Source organism: Oratosquilla oratoria, chromosome 11, assembly GCF_046742065.1.
Source record: "Oratosquilla oratoria isolate Oo_2021 chromosome 11, ASM4674206v1, whole genome shotgun sequence".
NCBI lineage: Eukaryota > Metazoa > Arthropoda > Malacostraca > Stomatopoda > Squillidae > Oratosquilla > Oratosquilla oratoria.
In genome coordinates, this window is record NC_134787.1 from 30,105,490 (window position 1) to 30,121,474 (window position 15,985).

At 40.0% G+C, this 15,985-nt stretch overlaps 1 protein-coding gene across 4 annotated transcripts in view; it reads left to right on the forward strand.

Moving 5' to 3' along the window:
* LOC143029709 (uncharacterized) overlaps window positions 1-8,081 on the forward strand; it is a 113,591-nt gene extending 105,510 nt beyond the window's left edge. For all 4 annotated transcript variants that reach the window (XM_076192562.1, XM_076192559.1, XM_076192560.1 and 1 more), the window contains one exon: window positions 2,528-8,081. In XM_076192562.1, coding sequence (XP_076048677.1) covers window positions 2,528-2,542 — 15 coding nt within the window. In that variant the 3' untranslated portion in view covers window positions 2,543-8,081. The remainder of the gene's footprint in view (window positions 1-2,527) is intronic.
* The last annotated feature ends 7,904 nt before the right edge of the window (window positions 8,082-15,985 follow it).

The window sequence follows — 15,985 nt, forward strand, 5'->3', positions numbered from 1 at the left end:
GAATTTGACTCGTACTGAAGTGGTTAATCACCCCACACACACACACTCACTTTTCCCTCATGCAGTAAAAGAGAAGATGGGGAGAAATCCCTTCTGGCTACATCAAAATATAATTCACACATAAACACTCCATAACCCCCATCCCTCCCTTGCATAACAGTATCATCCATACACAGTCATTCTCCAATCATCCCTATCTCCATCCTGCTCCCTTCCCCAACAGACATTCCCCTCTTTCTCAATGCTCCCTTCACCCCATCCATCCATCTCATCCCTGGTCATCCCCCTAAGTTCACTCCCTCCACCTCTGCTTTCCATATCTCTTTTACTAATCTTTCATCACTCATTCTTTCCATGTGTCTAAACCATCCCAATGATCTCTCATCAGCCCTATCTGCCATCAGCCCTATCTGCCGTCTTCTTTTCCACTCCTGCCCTCCTCCTCACCACCTCGTTCCTTGTTCTACCCAACCTTGTAATCCCTACCATACTTCTCAGACATTTAAACTCAAACACATTTAGAATTTTCCTCTGCCTCTCTTAAATTGCCCTGATATACCCTTCTAAAATTTTACATAATGTAATGCAAATGTGAGAGGATGGTAGAGGGTGGCAGCAAATTAGAAATAAGTATTTAGGGAGAAAGGCTGGAGGAAGCAGATAGTGTCCACTAATGAGGGTAGGGCGACATTAGGTCACAGTCACAGGGTTACATTTTACCTGTTATCATTTGCTTATATAAACTCAACAATTTTATCTGTCAAGAAATAAGCAAAATAATAACAGGTAAAATGTAACCCTGCGACTGTGACCTAATGTCGCCCTACCCTCATTAGTGGACGCATTGACGCTTGCGACCTGACATCCTGCCTCCCAGGGGGTAAATAGTCCTCTACCCATTTGTAAACTGTACTTGTTCCTTTTTCATGTATATATAATCTATGTATTTCTATTAACTATGTACTTTTTGCACTGAAGATGTAATATACGAAAGCACTCTGCTTTATTAGTTTCTTTTTCCAGGTGGTCTACTTTGCATATATATATATATATATATATATTATATATATATATATATATATATATAAATATATATATATATATATATATATATATATATATATAATTTTACCTGGAATGCTTTACAAATTTAGTGTATGATGTATTTGTTTTGATGGAATAATTATTTTGTAAGAAGCTTCTGGAGCCACACAAGTGGCCTGAAAAAGCTGAAGGTTGCCGACCTATGTTATTGTTATGAGAAGTGTTCCATTTGGGGGCCTATCTGAATTGATGCCATCAAGAACTATTTGTGTCAGGTTTACCAAAAGGGTGTTTGTAAAATGTATTGCTCTAAAACTGTGTTGTCATTCAACAAGGGGGTTATTTGTTGTCATGAGTTATAATATGAGGCAATTTTTGAATCGAGGGGGTACAGAGAAGTGAAATTGTTTGGTCTTTTTTGGGTTTGGGGATGGTGATAATTTTCTAATGCTTCCGGATGTTGGGCAGTGTTGTGTGAATAGATGTAGTTTGCAATTTTGGTGAGTGTATGCCATATGGTCCAAGGTGTTTTACGTGGATGTTACTTATGTTGTCAGGGCCACAGAAGGATGAGTGCTTGAGGTTATGGATTATATGCTTCATCTGGCTGTCTATGAAGGGTGTGTAGTCTGGGTCTGTGGTGAAGTCTTTAAGTTGAATGATGCATCATTCATCATGGTGAGGGGTAAGATGGTTTGCTGTGCAAAATGATTTATTAGTATGTTTGTTGTCTGTTTAAGGGTAAGTTGACTGTTGTGATTATTGCTGTGTGAACATGTTGGATAGTGTTATGCTGTTGAGGGTATTGTACAGTTTTCTGATGTTTGTTTCATGATTGTGTTGACAAATGTTGTCAATTTTGTGTTTTTTGTTCATGTATTTTGTTGTTGATCTCAGTGTTTATTGCTTGTATTTGGTCTGTTCTGTTATGTTTCTGTTGTTGTCTGTGTTGCTAGAAGTGTCCTGCCCTAGCTGCATTCCACAGTTGATAGTTGGTATACGGAGGATATTAAAAGTACTTGAAGACAGGCTTGTAAATTCATTTATACTCCACTGTATTCGAGTTTTGGGAATCTATCTTCCTTTTCTTTCAGTGCCTTTTGCACAGTGTACATATGGATCATATGTGTGAAAGAAGATAATAGAGTTTTAAACTGTTGATTTACATTGGGATGTAAGAGGATACTTATTCTATCAACTTATCCATATACCAATAGGCTTCTTTGCCATTACAAGTTGAGGAAACATGCCAAGTCATGCTGCACCCAACCCCACCCATCCCACTCCCCCCTATCACCCAATTCTCTTTTTATCATAGCTCCTTTAGTTCAGTAAGTACTCATCTGTCGGACACATAGAGTACTTATTGAACTAAATGAATTTATAGTGCACCAATGAAAATAAAATGTCATATTGAAGAGGATGACAGATTTTGTAACTTTTGACCAAAATATGAGAAAGATAAATTGCCTTTATATTGCAGGGAACCAAAGAATAATCCAAGAGGTTTGTAGCCATTCAAGTTCCTACAAGCTTGGTTACCAAGGAAGCCCTGAAGAACACCAATGGCATGTGGAAGGACACCAAGAATCTTTTAAATTTAGAAGTAGGGTTTAATGACATACATACACCGAAATGCCCTTTACCTCATGTAAGTGGGTGACCTAGTCAAGGCAAACACCCACCCTTCAGCCATCTCATCCATCCAACACCCATTTGTTGTTCCTTCTATCTTAGCATCTTGTGGATGAAGGGTCACCTCTGTCCACCCATTACTTGGATAAGAAGAACTACAGCAAGACACAGCACCTCCACAACAGGGCCTGACAACTGAAGCAGGATTACCCCCAATACCTCATTACATGGTGACCCTCCACCCTCATCCACTTGAGAATTTACAAAGCAGACAAGAAGGAATTCCTTTTGGATGCATGAATTTCTCCCTGTACACTTATCTATTGCCCTCTCCCTTTCTTGCTTGACACACATTCACCATGTACTGAAGGCTCCCTTCACACCATCCATCCATTACAATCTTGATCTTCTCAAGTTCAATCCATCCACCTCAGCCTTCCACACACTTTTTACTAGTCCCTCCTCACTCATTCTTTTCACATACCCAAACCATCCCAGAATTCTTTGGGCAATTCAATCTGCCAGCTCTCTGTCTCACCTTCATATTTCTTGGTCAGTCTATCTTTTCAACACCCACCATACTTTTTAAACAATTTATCTCAAACACATTTAGGCTCCTCCTTTCTGCCTCCCTTAGATCCCAAGTCTCTGACCCATACAATGTCATAGGCACAATCACCCCTTCATATAATGTATGCAAAACCATACACAAATTTAAGAGCAAACTAGACACTACGAGATACAAAGGTGGGACACCACGAGCATAGCTCCCTTTCCCGTAAGATACAACTAGGTAAATATTGTCCTCTTTTTGTGTATGGTCCTAGATACTTATTTCTCATGATACTTTTCATTCGCTTACTCTGTAGTTTACCTTCACCTCAACTCCTTCATTCCCAGCTAGAATCAATTAATCTGTTCTCCCTCTTTGTACTTACAGGAGACCTGTGGCCTCCAGGAAATGGGCACAGCCCCTAGGCAAGACCATAAGTCACTTTGAGAAGATAGTTGTTGTCTTGGGATTGTTAGTGTGGGGCACTGATGTATGAGATGTTCTCTGTCTTCTGTGTGGTGGTTATATCATACTTCTCAGACATTTCATCTCAAACAAATTCAAACTCCTTCTCTCTTTCTCTCTTATGTTCCATGTTTCTGCCCCATACAGTGCTGTCGGCGCAATCACTCCTTCATATAACCTCCTCTTTGCATCCATTCCCAAATGTCTATTTCTCATTACACTTTTTAATCCACCAAGACATGTACTTGCTTCTCTCAATCTACATTCTACCTCCACCCCCATTCCTCCCTTTCCTGCCACATTTGCACCCAAGTATCTAAAACTATCTACTTCCTCCAGTCTCTCTCCCTTAACCCCTTCCATACGGTGCCGCATATATAGGCGGCATGAGGAGCAAGTGGATACGCGAGGCTGCCATATCGGCATCTTGATTATATTTATTGTAGTTGCCCCTGTGTAATGACATACTCTCTAAACTGTCTTCATCACATTTTCTATGGTTATCAAAATTCACGGGTGAAAGAGAGAACGATCGATATAAGCGGTGACTATATTTTATGATGCGAGTATTATTACGACACATCGTACGTCTGGCAGCTAATGCTGCCCGCGAGATTTTGGCCCGTACTGAAGAGGTTAATGCTCTCTTCCAGTCTGCTGCCACTCTCTCCCCTTGTACTTCTCATCACCTTACTTTTGCCCACATATATCTTCAGCTTCTTTCTTTCACATACCTTCTCAAACTCTGTCACCAACTTCCTCAATCCCTCCTCTGATCCTGCTACAAGCGCAGTGTCGTCAGCAAACAACAATTGGCTTATTTCCCACTTTTCTCCATTTTATTTAACCATCTCCAACCCCTGACCCACTACCCTTGCATTCACCTCTCGCACCACCCCATCCATGTGTAGATTGAACAGCCAGGGTGACATAATACATCCCTGACGAAGTCCCACCTGTACCTCAAACCATTCCCTCTCTCGATTTCTAATCTTAACACAAGCTCTACTACTCTCGTTAGAACTCTTGACTACTCTTAACAGCTTTCTCCCACAGTGCCTTCCTGTCTACCCTGTCGTAAGCCTTTTTCAAATCCATAAAAGCCCCAAAAACATCCTTACCTTTTCCTATAGCTTTCTCACATATCTGTCTTACCACAAAAATCTGATCTACATAACCCCTACCTGTCCTAAAACCACACTGTTCCTCACCAATTACTCCCTCTGTTCCTCTCCTAATCCTCTCAATCAAGACCCTCCCATAAGCCTTCCCAACTACTCTCAACAAGCTGATCCCTCTGAAACTGCTACACTCACACTTGTCCTCCTTTCCCTTGTAAAGTGGAACTATACAGGCACTCCTCCAGTCCTCTGGCACTCTACCCTCTCTTAAACATTAAATAACCTCACCAGCAAGTCCACCATAACTATACCTCCTTTCTTCAGACATTCTGCATGGCATCCATCCAACCCAGGTGCCTTACCTGCTCTCATCATCTTAACAGCTGCTTTCACTTCATATTTCCCTATTTCTCCTCCATTTTCCTCTCTCATCACTCGCATTTTCTTTGCGCTTCCCACTGCAACTACCCCTCCCTATCCTCCTTCATATTTAGCAACTCCCTAAAATACTCTGCCCACCTTCCTCTCACTGCCTTCTCATCCATTATCATCTCTCCATCTGCACCTTTTACCTTTTCTTCTCTACTTGATTTGCCTCCTCTTCATCTTTTAATTTCTTTCCAAAACATCTATTTATTACTTAAAATTTTCTGATCATACTCTTACCCCATTTCACATCTGCTCTCCTCTTTGCTTCCTTTATCTTATGCTTAACTTCCCTTCTCTTTACTTTACTTTATATATATATAAATAAATATACATATATACATACATATACCAAAGCTTTTTCCCCCCTTACAAGGGAGGTAGCCAAAAAGGAAAAGGCATAAAATCATTCTCACCCATTCCATCCCTGAATACATTCCACACACCCCCACCTTCCCTCTTATCTTAGCACCTCCTGGATGACGGGTCATCCCTGCACCTTGTCCACTGCCCTGGGTCAGAAGCAGTGTCGCAAGACACAGCACATCCACATCAAGGCCGCTTCATATATTCGGCGACCCCCCCCTCTCTGTCCCCCCATGCATAAAAGGAGAAGACGGGGAGAAATCCCTTCGGGCTGTGTCAAATTTTGCTCACACATACTACCTCACCCCCCATCCCCCCACCCATTCCACCTCATGCATCACAACATCGTCCATATACAACCATTCTCCATTCACCCCTGTCTTCTCTCCTCCCCCATCCTTCCTCAACAGACATTCCCCTCTTCCCCAAAGCCCCCTTCACCCCATCCATCCACCTCATCCTAGGACGTCCCCTCATGTTCACTCCCTCCACATCTGCCTTCCATACCTCTTTTACTAGTCTTTCTTCACTCCTTCTTTCCATGTGTCCAAACCATCCTAATACTCTTTCATCAACCCCTTCCAACTCCCTTTCCACCCCTGTTCTCCTCCTCACCTCCTCATTTCTCACTCTAGCCTAGTAACCCCATCATACTTCTCAGACACCTCATCTCAAACACATTCAAACTCCTCTTTTCATCTCTTATGTTCCATGTTTCTGCCCCATACAGTGCTGTTGGCACAATCACTCCTTCATACAGTCTCCTCTTAGCCTCCATTCCCATATGTCTATTCCTCATTACACTTTTTAATCCACCAAGGCATTTACTCGCTTCTCTCAATCTACATTCTACCTCCACCTCCACTCCACTTTTTCCTGCCACATTTGCAGCCAAGTATCTAAAACTATCCACTTCCTCCAGTCGCTCTCATTTAATGCTAACTTCCAGTCTGCTGCCACTCTCACCCCTTGAACATCTTATCACCTTACTTTTACCCACATTGCTCTTCAGATTTCTTCTATCACACACTCTCCCAAACTCTGTCACCAACTTCCTCAATCCTTCCTCCGATTCTGCCACAATATATAGTTGAAAGTGCTGAATGCAGTGAAGTGTTTCTGATTGGGTTCTTAGGGTTTCATGCAAAGTGCGTGTGCACGAGGACTTTGATGTGAGTACCTTGCATGTTGAAATTCAGTGTCTTTTTTTCTTCATTGGACCAAAAAATCTAATGGAATGGGTGAGTGGTTGCTTTGACTCCATCATCTCCTACAAGTAAGAGGAAAGGGCCTTTAGTATGGATGTTTGAATGAATGCTAAAAATATATTATGTTAATATGGACCTGATAAGAAAATTGTGCTAATGTTAATCAGAAGGTTAAATTAATAAAAACATTTATAATTACAGAAAAGACAACTTTTTTAGAAATAAAAATATATATTTCTGTTACTTTGTTTATGTATCTCACCATATTGCCCTTGAACCAGGTGGTGTGGGGTAGTGGACAGATGTGGAGATTGGAGCTGTGTCAAGTGTAGATCAACCTGGGAAAATATTTTTGTGTTAAAAATACATCATGTGACATGCAATATATAACATCATAATGCTGATTGCAGTCTGTAAACCATAGGGATTGTTCCTTCATAGAATTTATTAATATGTGACAGGAAAATAGATAAGTGAATAGATACACATCAGTCATTATTCCCTTATACAGTAAAGGTTTCTATTTTGGGTTGCACACAAAGTGATATGCTGGTGAAATTTTGTTTTTCTTTGTTTTTCGTTGGACCAAAAAATCGGAGAGCATTTGGAGTACGCTTGGAACATTAACGGGCACACAACTTTGGATCAACATTCTATTAGATATGACCATTGAATACACCCTAACACAATGGGTTAAGGAAAATACTAGATATAGAAACAATGAGGAACCATCGAAACTAGACCTAATATTAACTTCTGAACCAGATATTGTAAACAGAATGGAGTATAAAACACCAATTGGAAAAATGAAAATATACTAATAGAGTTTGAATTAAAAGAACAAAACAACATAGAAATGATAAGCATAGAGAAGAAATATTTATGTACAACAAAACGGACTTTATAAAACTAAGGAAATTTTTCCAAAATGCAAATTGGGATAGGTTCTCTAAAGAGGAAATAGATATGGAAGACAAATGGAACATATTTAAAGAAAAGTACAAAGAAGGAATTAACAAATATGCACCAAGAAAGAAACTAAAAGAGATTTATATAAAATGTTGGTTCAACAAAAGATGTAGTGAGGCTAAAGCCTGGAAAAAATGGATATAAGACAGGAAAACATCTAAATGGCAAACATATAAAAAACTTAGAAATGAATATGTAAACATATGCAGGAAAGAAAAAAGAGTACGAAAGCGATTTCATAGACAATTGTAAGGATCAACTGAATCATTTTACAGATATATATAAATGACAAACTAAAGGATAAACATGTTATAGTTAAATTGTGTGAAGGAGACAAAGAATACAGTACATAGATGACACAGAGATGGCAGATGTTATGATCAGACATTTCAGGTCTGATTTTACAAATGAGAGCTCACAACCCTGGGAGGATGGACAACTAGAAAATTCACCCGTGATGAAGGAAATAGAAATAACACAAAGGGAAATAAGAGACCAAATAAAAAGCCTAGATGTCAGAAAGTCGCTTGGACCAGATGGAATTGCAAATTAGATACTGAAAGAGTGTATAGATGAACTGTCAGATAAACTACACAAGATAATAAGCTTCTCACTAAAAGAGGGAAAGATGCTGCAAGATTGGAAAGATGCAAACATAGTATAAATACATAAGGAGGAAATAGAGAGGATCCTACAAATTTTAAACCGGTGTCCCTCACAAGTACAGTACCAAAAATATGCAAAAAGATTATCAGGAGCAGATGGACCAAACACTTGGAAGAAAACAAAATAATAAATCCCAAACAATTTGGTTTTAGAAGTGGAAGATCGTGCACCACAAATCTAATCTGTTTTTACTCGAGACTAATTGAGATAATACAAGAAAGAGATGGATGGGTGGACTGCACCTTCTTGGATTTGCAGAAAGCATTTGATAAGGTACCACACAAAAAATTAATAAGTAAAATTGAAAAATAGGAATTCAAGGTAAACTGTTGGATTGGGTGAAGGATTTCTTAACTGGGAGAAAAATGAGTGGTACTTAGAGACAAAAATTCGAAATGGGAAGATGTAAAAAGTGGCATCCCACAAGGCTCTGTTTTGGCTCCTTTAATGTTTGCCATATACATAAATGATATGGATGAAGGAGTAAATTGTTACATGAACTTTTTTGCTGACAATGCCAAATTACTCGAGAGTGAAACCAGAAGATTGCAGATTGCTACAAGATGACCTGGATAAAGTATGGGAATGGAGCCAGAAATATGAAATGAACTTCAACATCAAGAAATGTACATACATACCAAGGCTTTTTCCCCCTTACAATGGAGGTAGCCAAAAAGGAAAAGGCATAAAATCATTTCCACCCATTCCATCACTGAATACACTCCACACCCCTCCACTCTCCCTGCACCTTGTCCACTGCCCTGGGTCAGAAGCAGTGTCACAAGGCACAGCACATCCACAGCAAGGCCGCTTCATATATTCGGCGACCCCCCCTCTCCATCCCCCCATGCATAAAAGGAGAAGACGGGGAGAAATCCCTTTGGGCTGCATAAAATTTTGCTCACACATACTACCTCACCCCCCATCCCCCCTGCCCATTCCACCTCATGCATCACAACATCCATATACAACCACTCTCCATTCACCCCTGTCTTCTTTCCTCTCCCATCCTTCCTCAAAAGACATTTTCCTCTTCCCCAAAGCCCCCTTCACCCCATCCATCCACCTCATCCTAGGACGTCCCCTCATGTTCACTCCCTCCACATCTACCTTCCATACCTCTTTTACTAGTCTTTCTTCACTCCTTCTTTCCATGTGTCCAAACCATCCTAATACTCTTTCATCAACCCTATCTCCCAACTCCCTTTCCACCCCTGTTCTCCCCCTTACCTCCTCATTTCTCACTTTATCTAGCCTAGTAACCCCCATCATACTTCTCAGACACCTCATCTCAAACACATTCAAACTTCTCTCTTCCTCTCTTATGTTCCATGTTTCTGCCCCATACAGTGCTGTTGGCACAATCACTCTTTCATACAGTCTCCTCTTAGCATCCATTCCCAAATGTCTATTCCTCATTACACTTTTTAATCCACCAAGGCATTTACTCGCTTCTCTCAATCTACATTCTACCTCCACCTTCACTCCACCTTTTCCTGCCACATTTGCAGCCAAGTATCTAAAACTATCCACTTCCTCCAGTCGCTCTCCCTTAATGCTCACTTCCAGTCTGCTGCCACTTTCACCCCTTGAACATCTCATCACCTTACTTTTACCCACATTTATCTTCAGCTTTCTTCTATCACACACTCTCCCAAACTCTGTCACCAACTTCCTCAGTCCCTCCTCCGATCCTGCTACAAGTGCAGTGTCGTCCGCAAACAACAGCTGGCTCACCTCCCACTTTTCTCCATTTTCTTTAACCATCTCCAATCCCTGACCCACCACCCTTGCATATACCTCTCGCACTACCCCTTCCATGTACAAGTTGAACAGCCAGGGCAACATAACGCATCCCTGATGAAGTCCCACCTTTACCTTGAACCACTCACTCTAATCCTAACACAAGCTCTACTACTCTCATAAAAACTCTTGACAGCTCCTAGAAGCTTTCCTCCTATCCCATATATCTGCAAAACCTCCCACAGTGCTTTTCTGTCTATCCTGTCGTAAGCCTTTTCCAGATCCATAAAAGCCCAAAAAACATCCTTACCCTTTCCTATAGCTTTCTCACATATCTGTCTTACCACAAAAATCTGATCTACATAACCTCTACCGACAATTTTGTTAATCTGTTTATCATAGGACAAGTTGTTTGTGATAATTACTCCCAAATCTTTTTCGTGTGGCAATAAGTTTGTGATATTGTACTGTAGTGTACCCGCCATTCACCTTCATAATGCCAAGAAACTGTATAAACCACCTAGACAATTTTTGCTTTATTTACAATGTGTTGATATTCAAGTCGAAAAAATGGTGTTTCACACCATTAATTAAAAATTGTTAAGAACATTATTTTGGCTGTAAAGTGGGGGGACCAGGATTAAAGCTGGGCCCCTCATGTGTGTTGTGTAACCTGTGCATGGGTGAAAGGTTCATGTTATGTGCCTTTTGCCATCCCTGTGGTTTGGAGAGAACCAAAAATTCATACTTCTGTGGAGAATATTATGACTTCCAACAGATTTCCCATCTCTTTTAATATGAAATGTTGACAGTATAAATTAATCTAGGTAACCGTCCTACCAAGTTAATACTGGAGTACTCTGTGTGAACTTATATACAACTTTCAGCAACAACAAAACTACGTTCCTGTGATCAGCAGGGACTCATCGAACCCTGAAAAGTACAATGGCATCACAAAGCATCATGTATCTTTGTGAACATGTAATAATTTCAATCATTCAGGCATCACAAAGCATCATGTATCTTTGTGAACATGTAATAATTTCAATCATTCAGGTTGGTTTGGATATTTCATGTAACTCAATTTATGACTTACCGTGGCCTTGGGGCCACTTGAAGATCTTCATCTTTTTTCTGGTGATGGTGATGTGTTCGATGACTTCGGGCATGGCATGGAGGATGAGTATGGGAATGGGGAGAAGGGTAAAGGTATGTGTTGAGGGGAATGGTTCTCTCACAGAATCCCCTCACTGGTTTAAGACATGCTTCGTCGTATATGTACTTCACACATGATATATATGAGGTCTGTGATTGGGGTAAATTCATGTCACTCCCCAGTCACGAATCACTAACACTTCTGGTCAGTTACATTTCTTGTCTTGGACTTGACTTGTACTCTACTGCATTATAGGAGGCAGCAGGGGCATCTCTTGGCCCCAAACGCCTAGTGACCTTTGACCTCTCATTGCCAAGGGTCTATGGGAGGTACAACTTCCCCTTAATTGAAGTGAAAATGTTGCACGATACATATTATATATAATCCCCATACATGGGAACTATAGATGGGTAATGCACCAGAACCAATACTCTATATTAATTTGTAATACTAGCTTATTTACTCTAAAAAATGCCTCTGTCGGGATTTATTCCCGACAACTTCAGATTACTACTGCATTACAAATATAAAAGGTCTAACATCAACATCCAAGCATATTGTAAAATATCCTAATTTATCATCTGCTATGAGATCAGTACCTCACAGTCAAGACTTTCTTGTACCTGACCCTCCAAAACAAATGGAACTAAGTTATGATGAGCGTGGTTAAGTGAAACATCGAATATCACGCAAGTTTATTTCGTAGGTCTACATGCAACAAGAGCTAAGTACATTATGCCTCCAGGTGTAAGCTGGGGGGCCTGGCACAGGGTAGGGGCATGACCTCGTGACCCACTTCTCTGGCACCCTGTTGCCAGGTGGAACTTGTGGGTAGAACAATATATACATATATATATATATATATATATATATATATATATATATATATAAATATATAAAACATAAGAACATGAGGTAAGAGAACACTTGCATATAATGAGGAGTATGCATGCAAAACAATTATGGGTAACATTATACTAAATACATGAATGCTATGGCATAGAGGCCTGACAACAGCACTTACACTCAGTGCGTATGGTCTAACGACCACATAGAGACGATGCATGTAGGGCAGTCATATAATATAATGACTACATAGACTACTTATATAAAACATCTATTATATATTGAAATTAAGTGCTACATATATGATAAAGGAGTATTACATATACAATAAAGGAGGATTACATGATTACATATACAATAAACATATACAATAAGGAGAAGAATGGCATATACTAACTATAAGTAACTATAAAGAGAAGAAAGAATTACTACATGAGTCAAATGAGGAGGTTATGGAAAAAGAAATAGAAGACATGGACTTTCAGCCAATCTATTCAAGTGAACCACATTTATTAAGTCAGGGAGATCTGAATGAGCTTGTGCGGGATTTAAACTTGTCAAAAAGTAATCTAAACTTCTTACTTCCAGGTTAAAGAGCTGGAATCTTCTCTAGAAAGAATTCGAAGATAGTTGTTATTGTAAGCAACATTGTGATTTTGAACATTTTTTCTCACTTGAGGATGGTGTGGTGTTTTGCAATGATGTATATTCTGTTATGGAGCAACTTAACCATAAATATGACAGGAATGAGTGGCTTCAAAAGTGAGCCTGAAGGTTGTGTTGCTCCACAATGGAACTAAGTTTCCTTCTGTTCCTCTGGCCCATGCAGTTAATATGAAGGAAACATATGAAAGTATGAAGCTTCTATTGCAAAAAATTAAGCATGAAGAACAAATGGAATATTTGTGGTGACCCAAAGGTTGTGGCACTTTTGGAATGCAGCTGGGTTACACAAAGTTTTGTTGGTTTCTCTGTAAGTGGGAGTCAGGATAAGAAAAATTATCCTGAAAAAAAATGTGTGGCCGAAACAATTTCTGACCCCAGGAGAGAATAATGTTGTCAATCCTCTTCTTGTTGATTCAGAGAAAATTTATTGGCCTCCTTTGCATATTAAGCTAAGGTTGATGAAAATTTTTGTTAAAGGTATGGATAGAACTGGCAAGGTATTCACATATTTGAAAAAAGTTTCCTAGGGTAAGTGACACAAAAATCAAAGAAGGTATTTTCGTTGGACCACAGATTAGGTAGCTGATGAGCGACCAGAATTTTGATGAGTTAAATGATTCTGAAAAAGCTGCATGGCTATCATTTAAAAAGTCTTTAGTTTTTGGGGAATCACAAAGCAAATAACTATTCTGAAATTGTAAAAGAGCTACTTGTTGAAATATAAATATTTGTTATTGTGCATCTTGTGTTGTTTTTGATTGAATGTACAATGCAATGTATAGTAAGAATTTTGTCATTTGATTTATTGTATAATCTGTACTTAATTTGCATGTATAACAAAGCTCAGTTGCTAGGCCTGAGAGATTTCCCACGCTAAGGGAGATGCTACATCATTGCAGGTTAGTCATGGTGGAGCCACGGTGTGGAGAGGTTGATGTGTATATTTTTGTCTGAACATAAACTTATTTGTGTCATGTGCATTGTGCCTTTGAAGAACAATAAACAGTTAAGTGCTTTTCTAAGCATTTACATACCCATAACTTTTAACACTACTGACATCTTGCAAGGCCTTGGGATGTAATATGAGCCTAAAAATCCACTTTCTAGACTCTCACTTGGACTTTTTCCCTGCAAATCTTGGCTCTATCAGTGACGAGCACAGAGAGGTTTCACCAGGACATTCTGAACATGAAAATCAGGTGTCAAGGGAAGTGGAGTTCTTCAGTGTTGGCTGATTACTGTTGAACCTTAAAAAGGGATCTCCCAGAGGCAAAATACACTAAAAAATGATACAGTGTTTAGGAAGAAAGTCACGTATAAGTACACATGTGAGAGGGTGGTGGATGGAAGGGTGGCAGATAGAGCATTAATGGACTATATAGTGGTGACCAGGAGTATGGTAGGAAGAGTTAAGGATGTACATGTTCTAAGGGGAGAGAGTGGGGGAATATCAGATCATTATCTGGTGGAAGGTAAATTCAGAGTGTAGAAAGAGGAAAAGTGCAGAAGGGAGGGAGGTAATTAGAATGAACTGCTTAAATGAAAAAAAAAGGAGAATGAGTATAAGAAGAAGAGTAGAACTAGGAGTAGAGGAGGAATGGGGATGGTTCAAGGAGGGAGTCATAATGTGTGCAAAGATGGTGTGTGGAACAAGGAGGGTGGGAGGAAATAGAAGGAAGGGTAGTGAGTGGTGGGATGAGGAATTGTATGAGAGGTACAAAGTAAAGAGAAGGGAAGTTAAGCATAAGATAAAAGAAGCAAAGAAGAGAGCAGATGTGAAATGGGGTAAGAGTATGACAGAAAATTTTGAAAGTAATAAAAAGATGTTTTTGAAGGAAATTAAAAGAGAAAGAGGAGGCGAATCAAGTAGAGAAGAAAAGGTAAAAGGTGCAGATGGAGAGATAATAATGGAAGAGAAGGCAGTGAGAGGAAGGTGGACAGAGTATTTTAGGGAGTTGCTAAATGTGAAGGAGGATAGGGAGGGAGGGGTAGTTGCAGTGGGAAGCGATAAGAAAATGAGAGTGATGAGCGAGGAAAATGGAGGAGAAATAGGGAAGGATGAAGTGAAAGCAGCTGTTAAGATGATGAGAGCAGGCAAGGCATCTGGATTGGATGGATGCCATGCAGAATGTCTGAAGAAAGGAGGTGCAGTGATGATGGACTTGCTGGTGAGGTTATTTAATGTTTGTATAAGAGAGGGTAGAGTGCCAGAGGACTGGAGGAGTGCCTGTATAGTTCCGCTTTACAAGGGAAAGGGGGACAAGTGTGAGTAGCGATTTCAGAGGGATCAGCTTGTTGAGTGTAGTTGGGAAGGCTTATGGGAGGGTCTTGATTGAGAGGATTAGGAGAGGAACAGAGGGAGTAATTGGTGAGGAACAGTGTGGTTTTAGGACAGGTAGGGTTTGTGTAGATCAGATTTTTGTGGTAAGACAGATATGTGAGAAAGCTATAGGAAAAGGTAAGGATGTTTTTTGGGCTTTTATGGATCTGGAAAAGGCTTATGATAGGGTAGACAGAAAGGCACTGTGGGAGGTACTGCAGATATATGGGATAAGAGGAAAACTGTTAAGAGTAGTCAAGAGTTTTTACGAGAGTAGTAGAGCTTGTGTTAGGATTAGAAATGGAGAGAGTGAATGGTTTGAGGTAAAGGTGGGACTTCATCAGGGATGTGTTATGTAACCCTGGCTGTTCAATCTTTACATGGTTGGGGTGGTGCGAGAGGTGATTGCAAGGGTAGTGGGTCAGGGGTTGGAGATGATTAAAGAAAAGTGGGAGATGAGCCAGTTGTTGTTTGCTGACGACACTGCGCTTGTAGCAGGATCAGAGGAGGGATTGAGAAAGTTAGTGGCAGAGTTTGAGAAGGTGTGTGAAAGAAGAAAGTTGAAGATAAATGTGGGCAAAAGTAAAGTGATGAGATGTACAGCAGACTGGAAGTGAGCATTAAGGGTGAAAGACTGAAGGAAGTGGATAGTTTTAGATACTTGGGTGCAAATGTGGCAGGAAAGGGAGGAGTTGGGGTGGAGGTAGAATGTAGATTGAGAGAAGCGAGTAAATGCCTTGGTGGATTAAAAAGTGTAATGAAAAATAGACATCTGGGAATGGATGGTAAGAGGAGGTTATA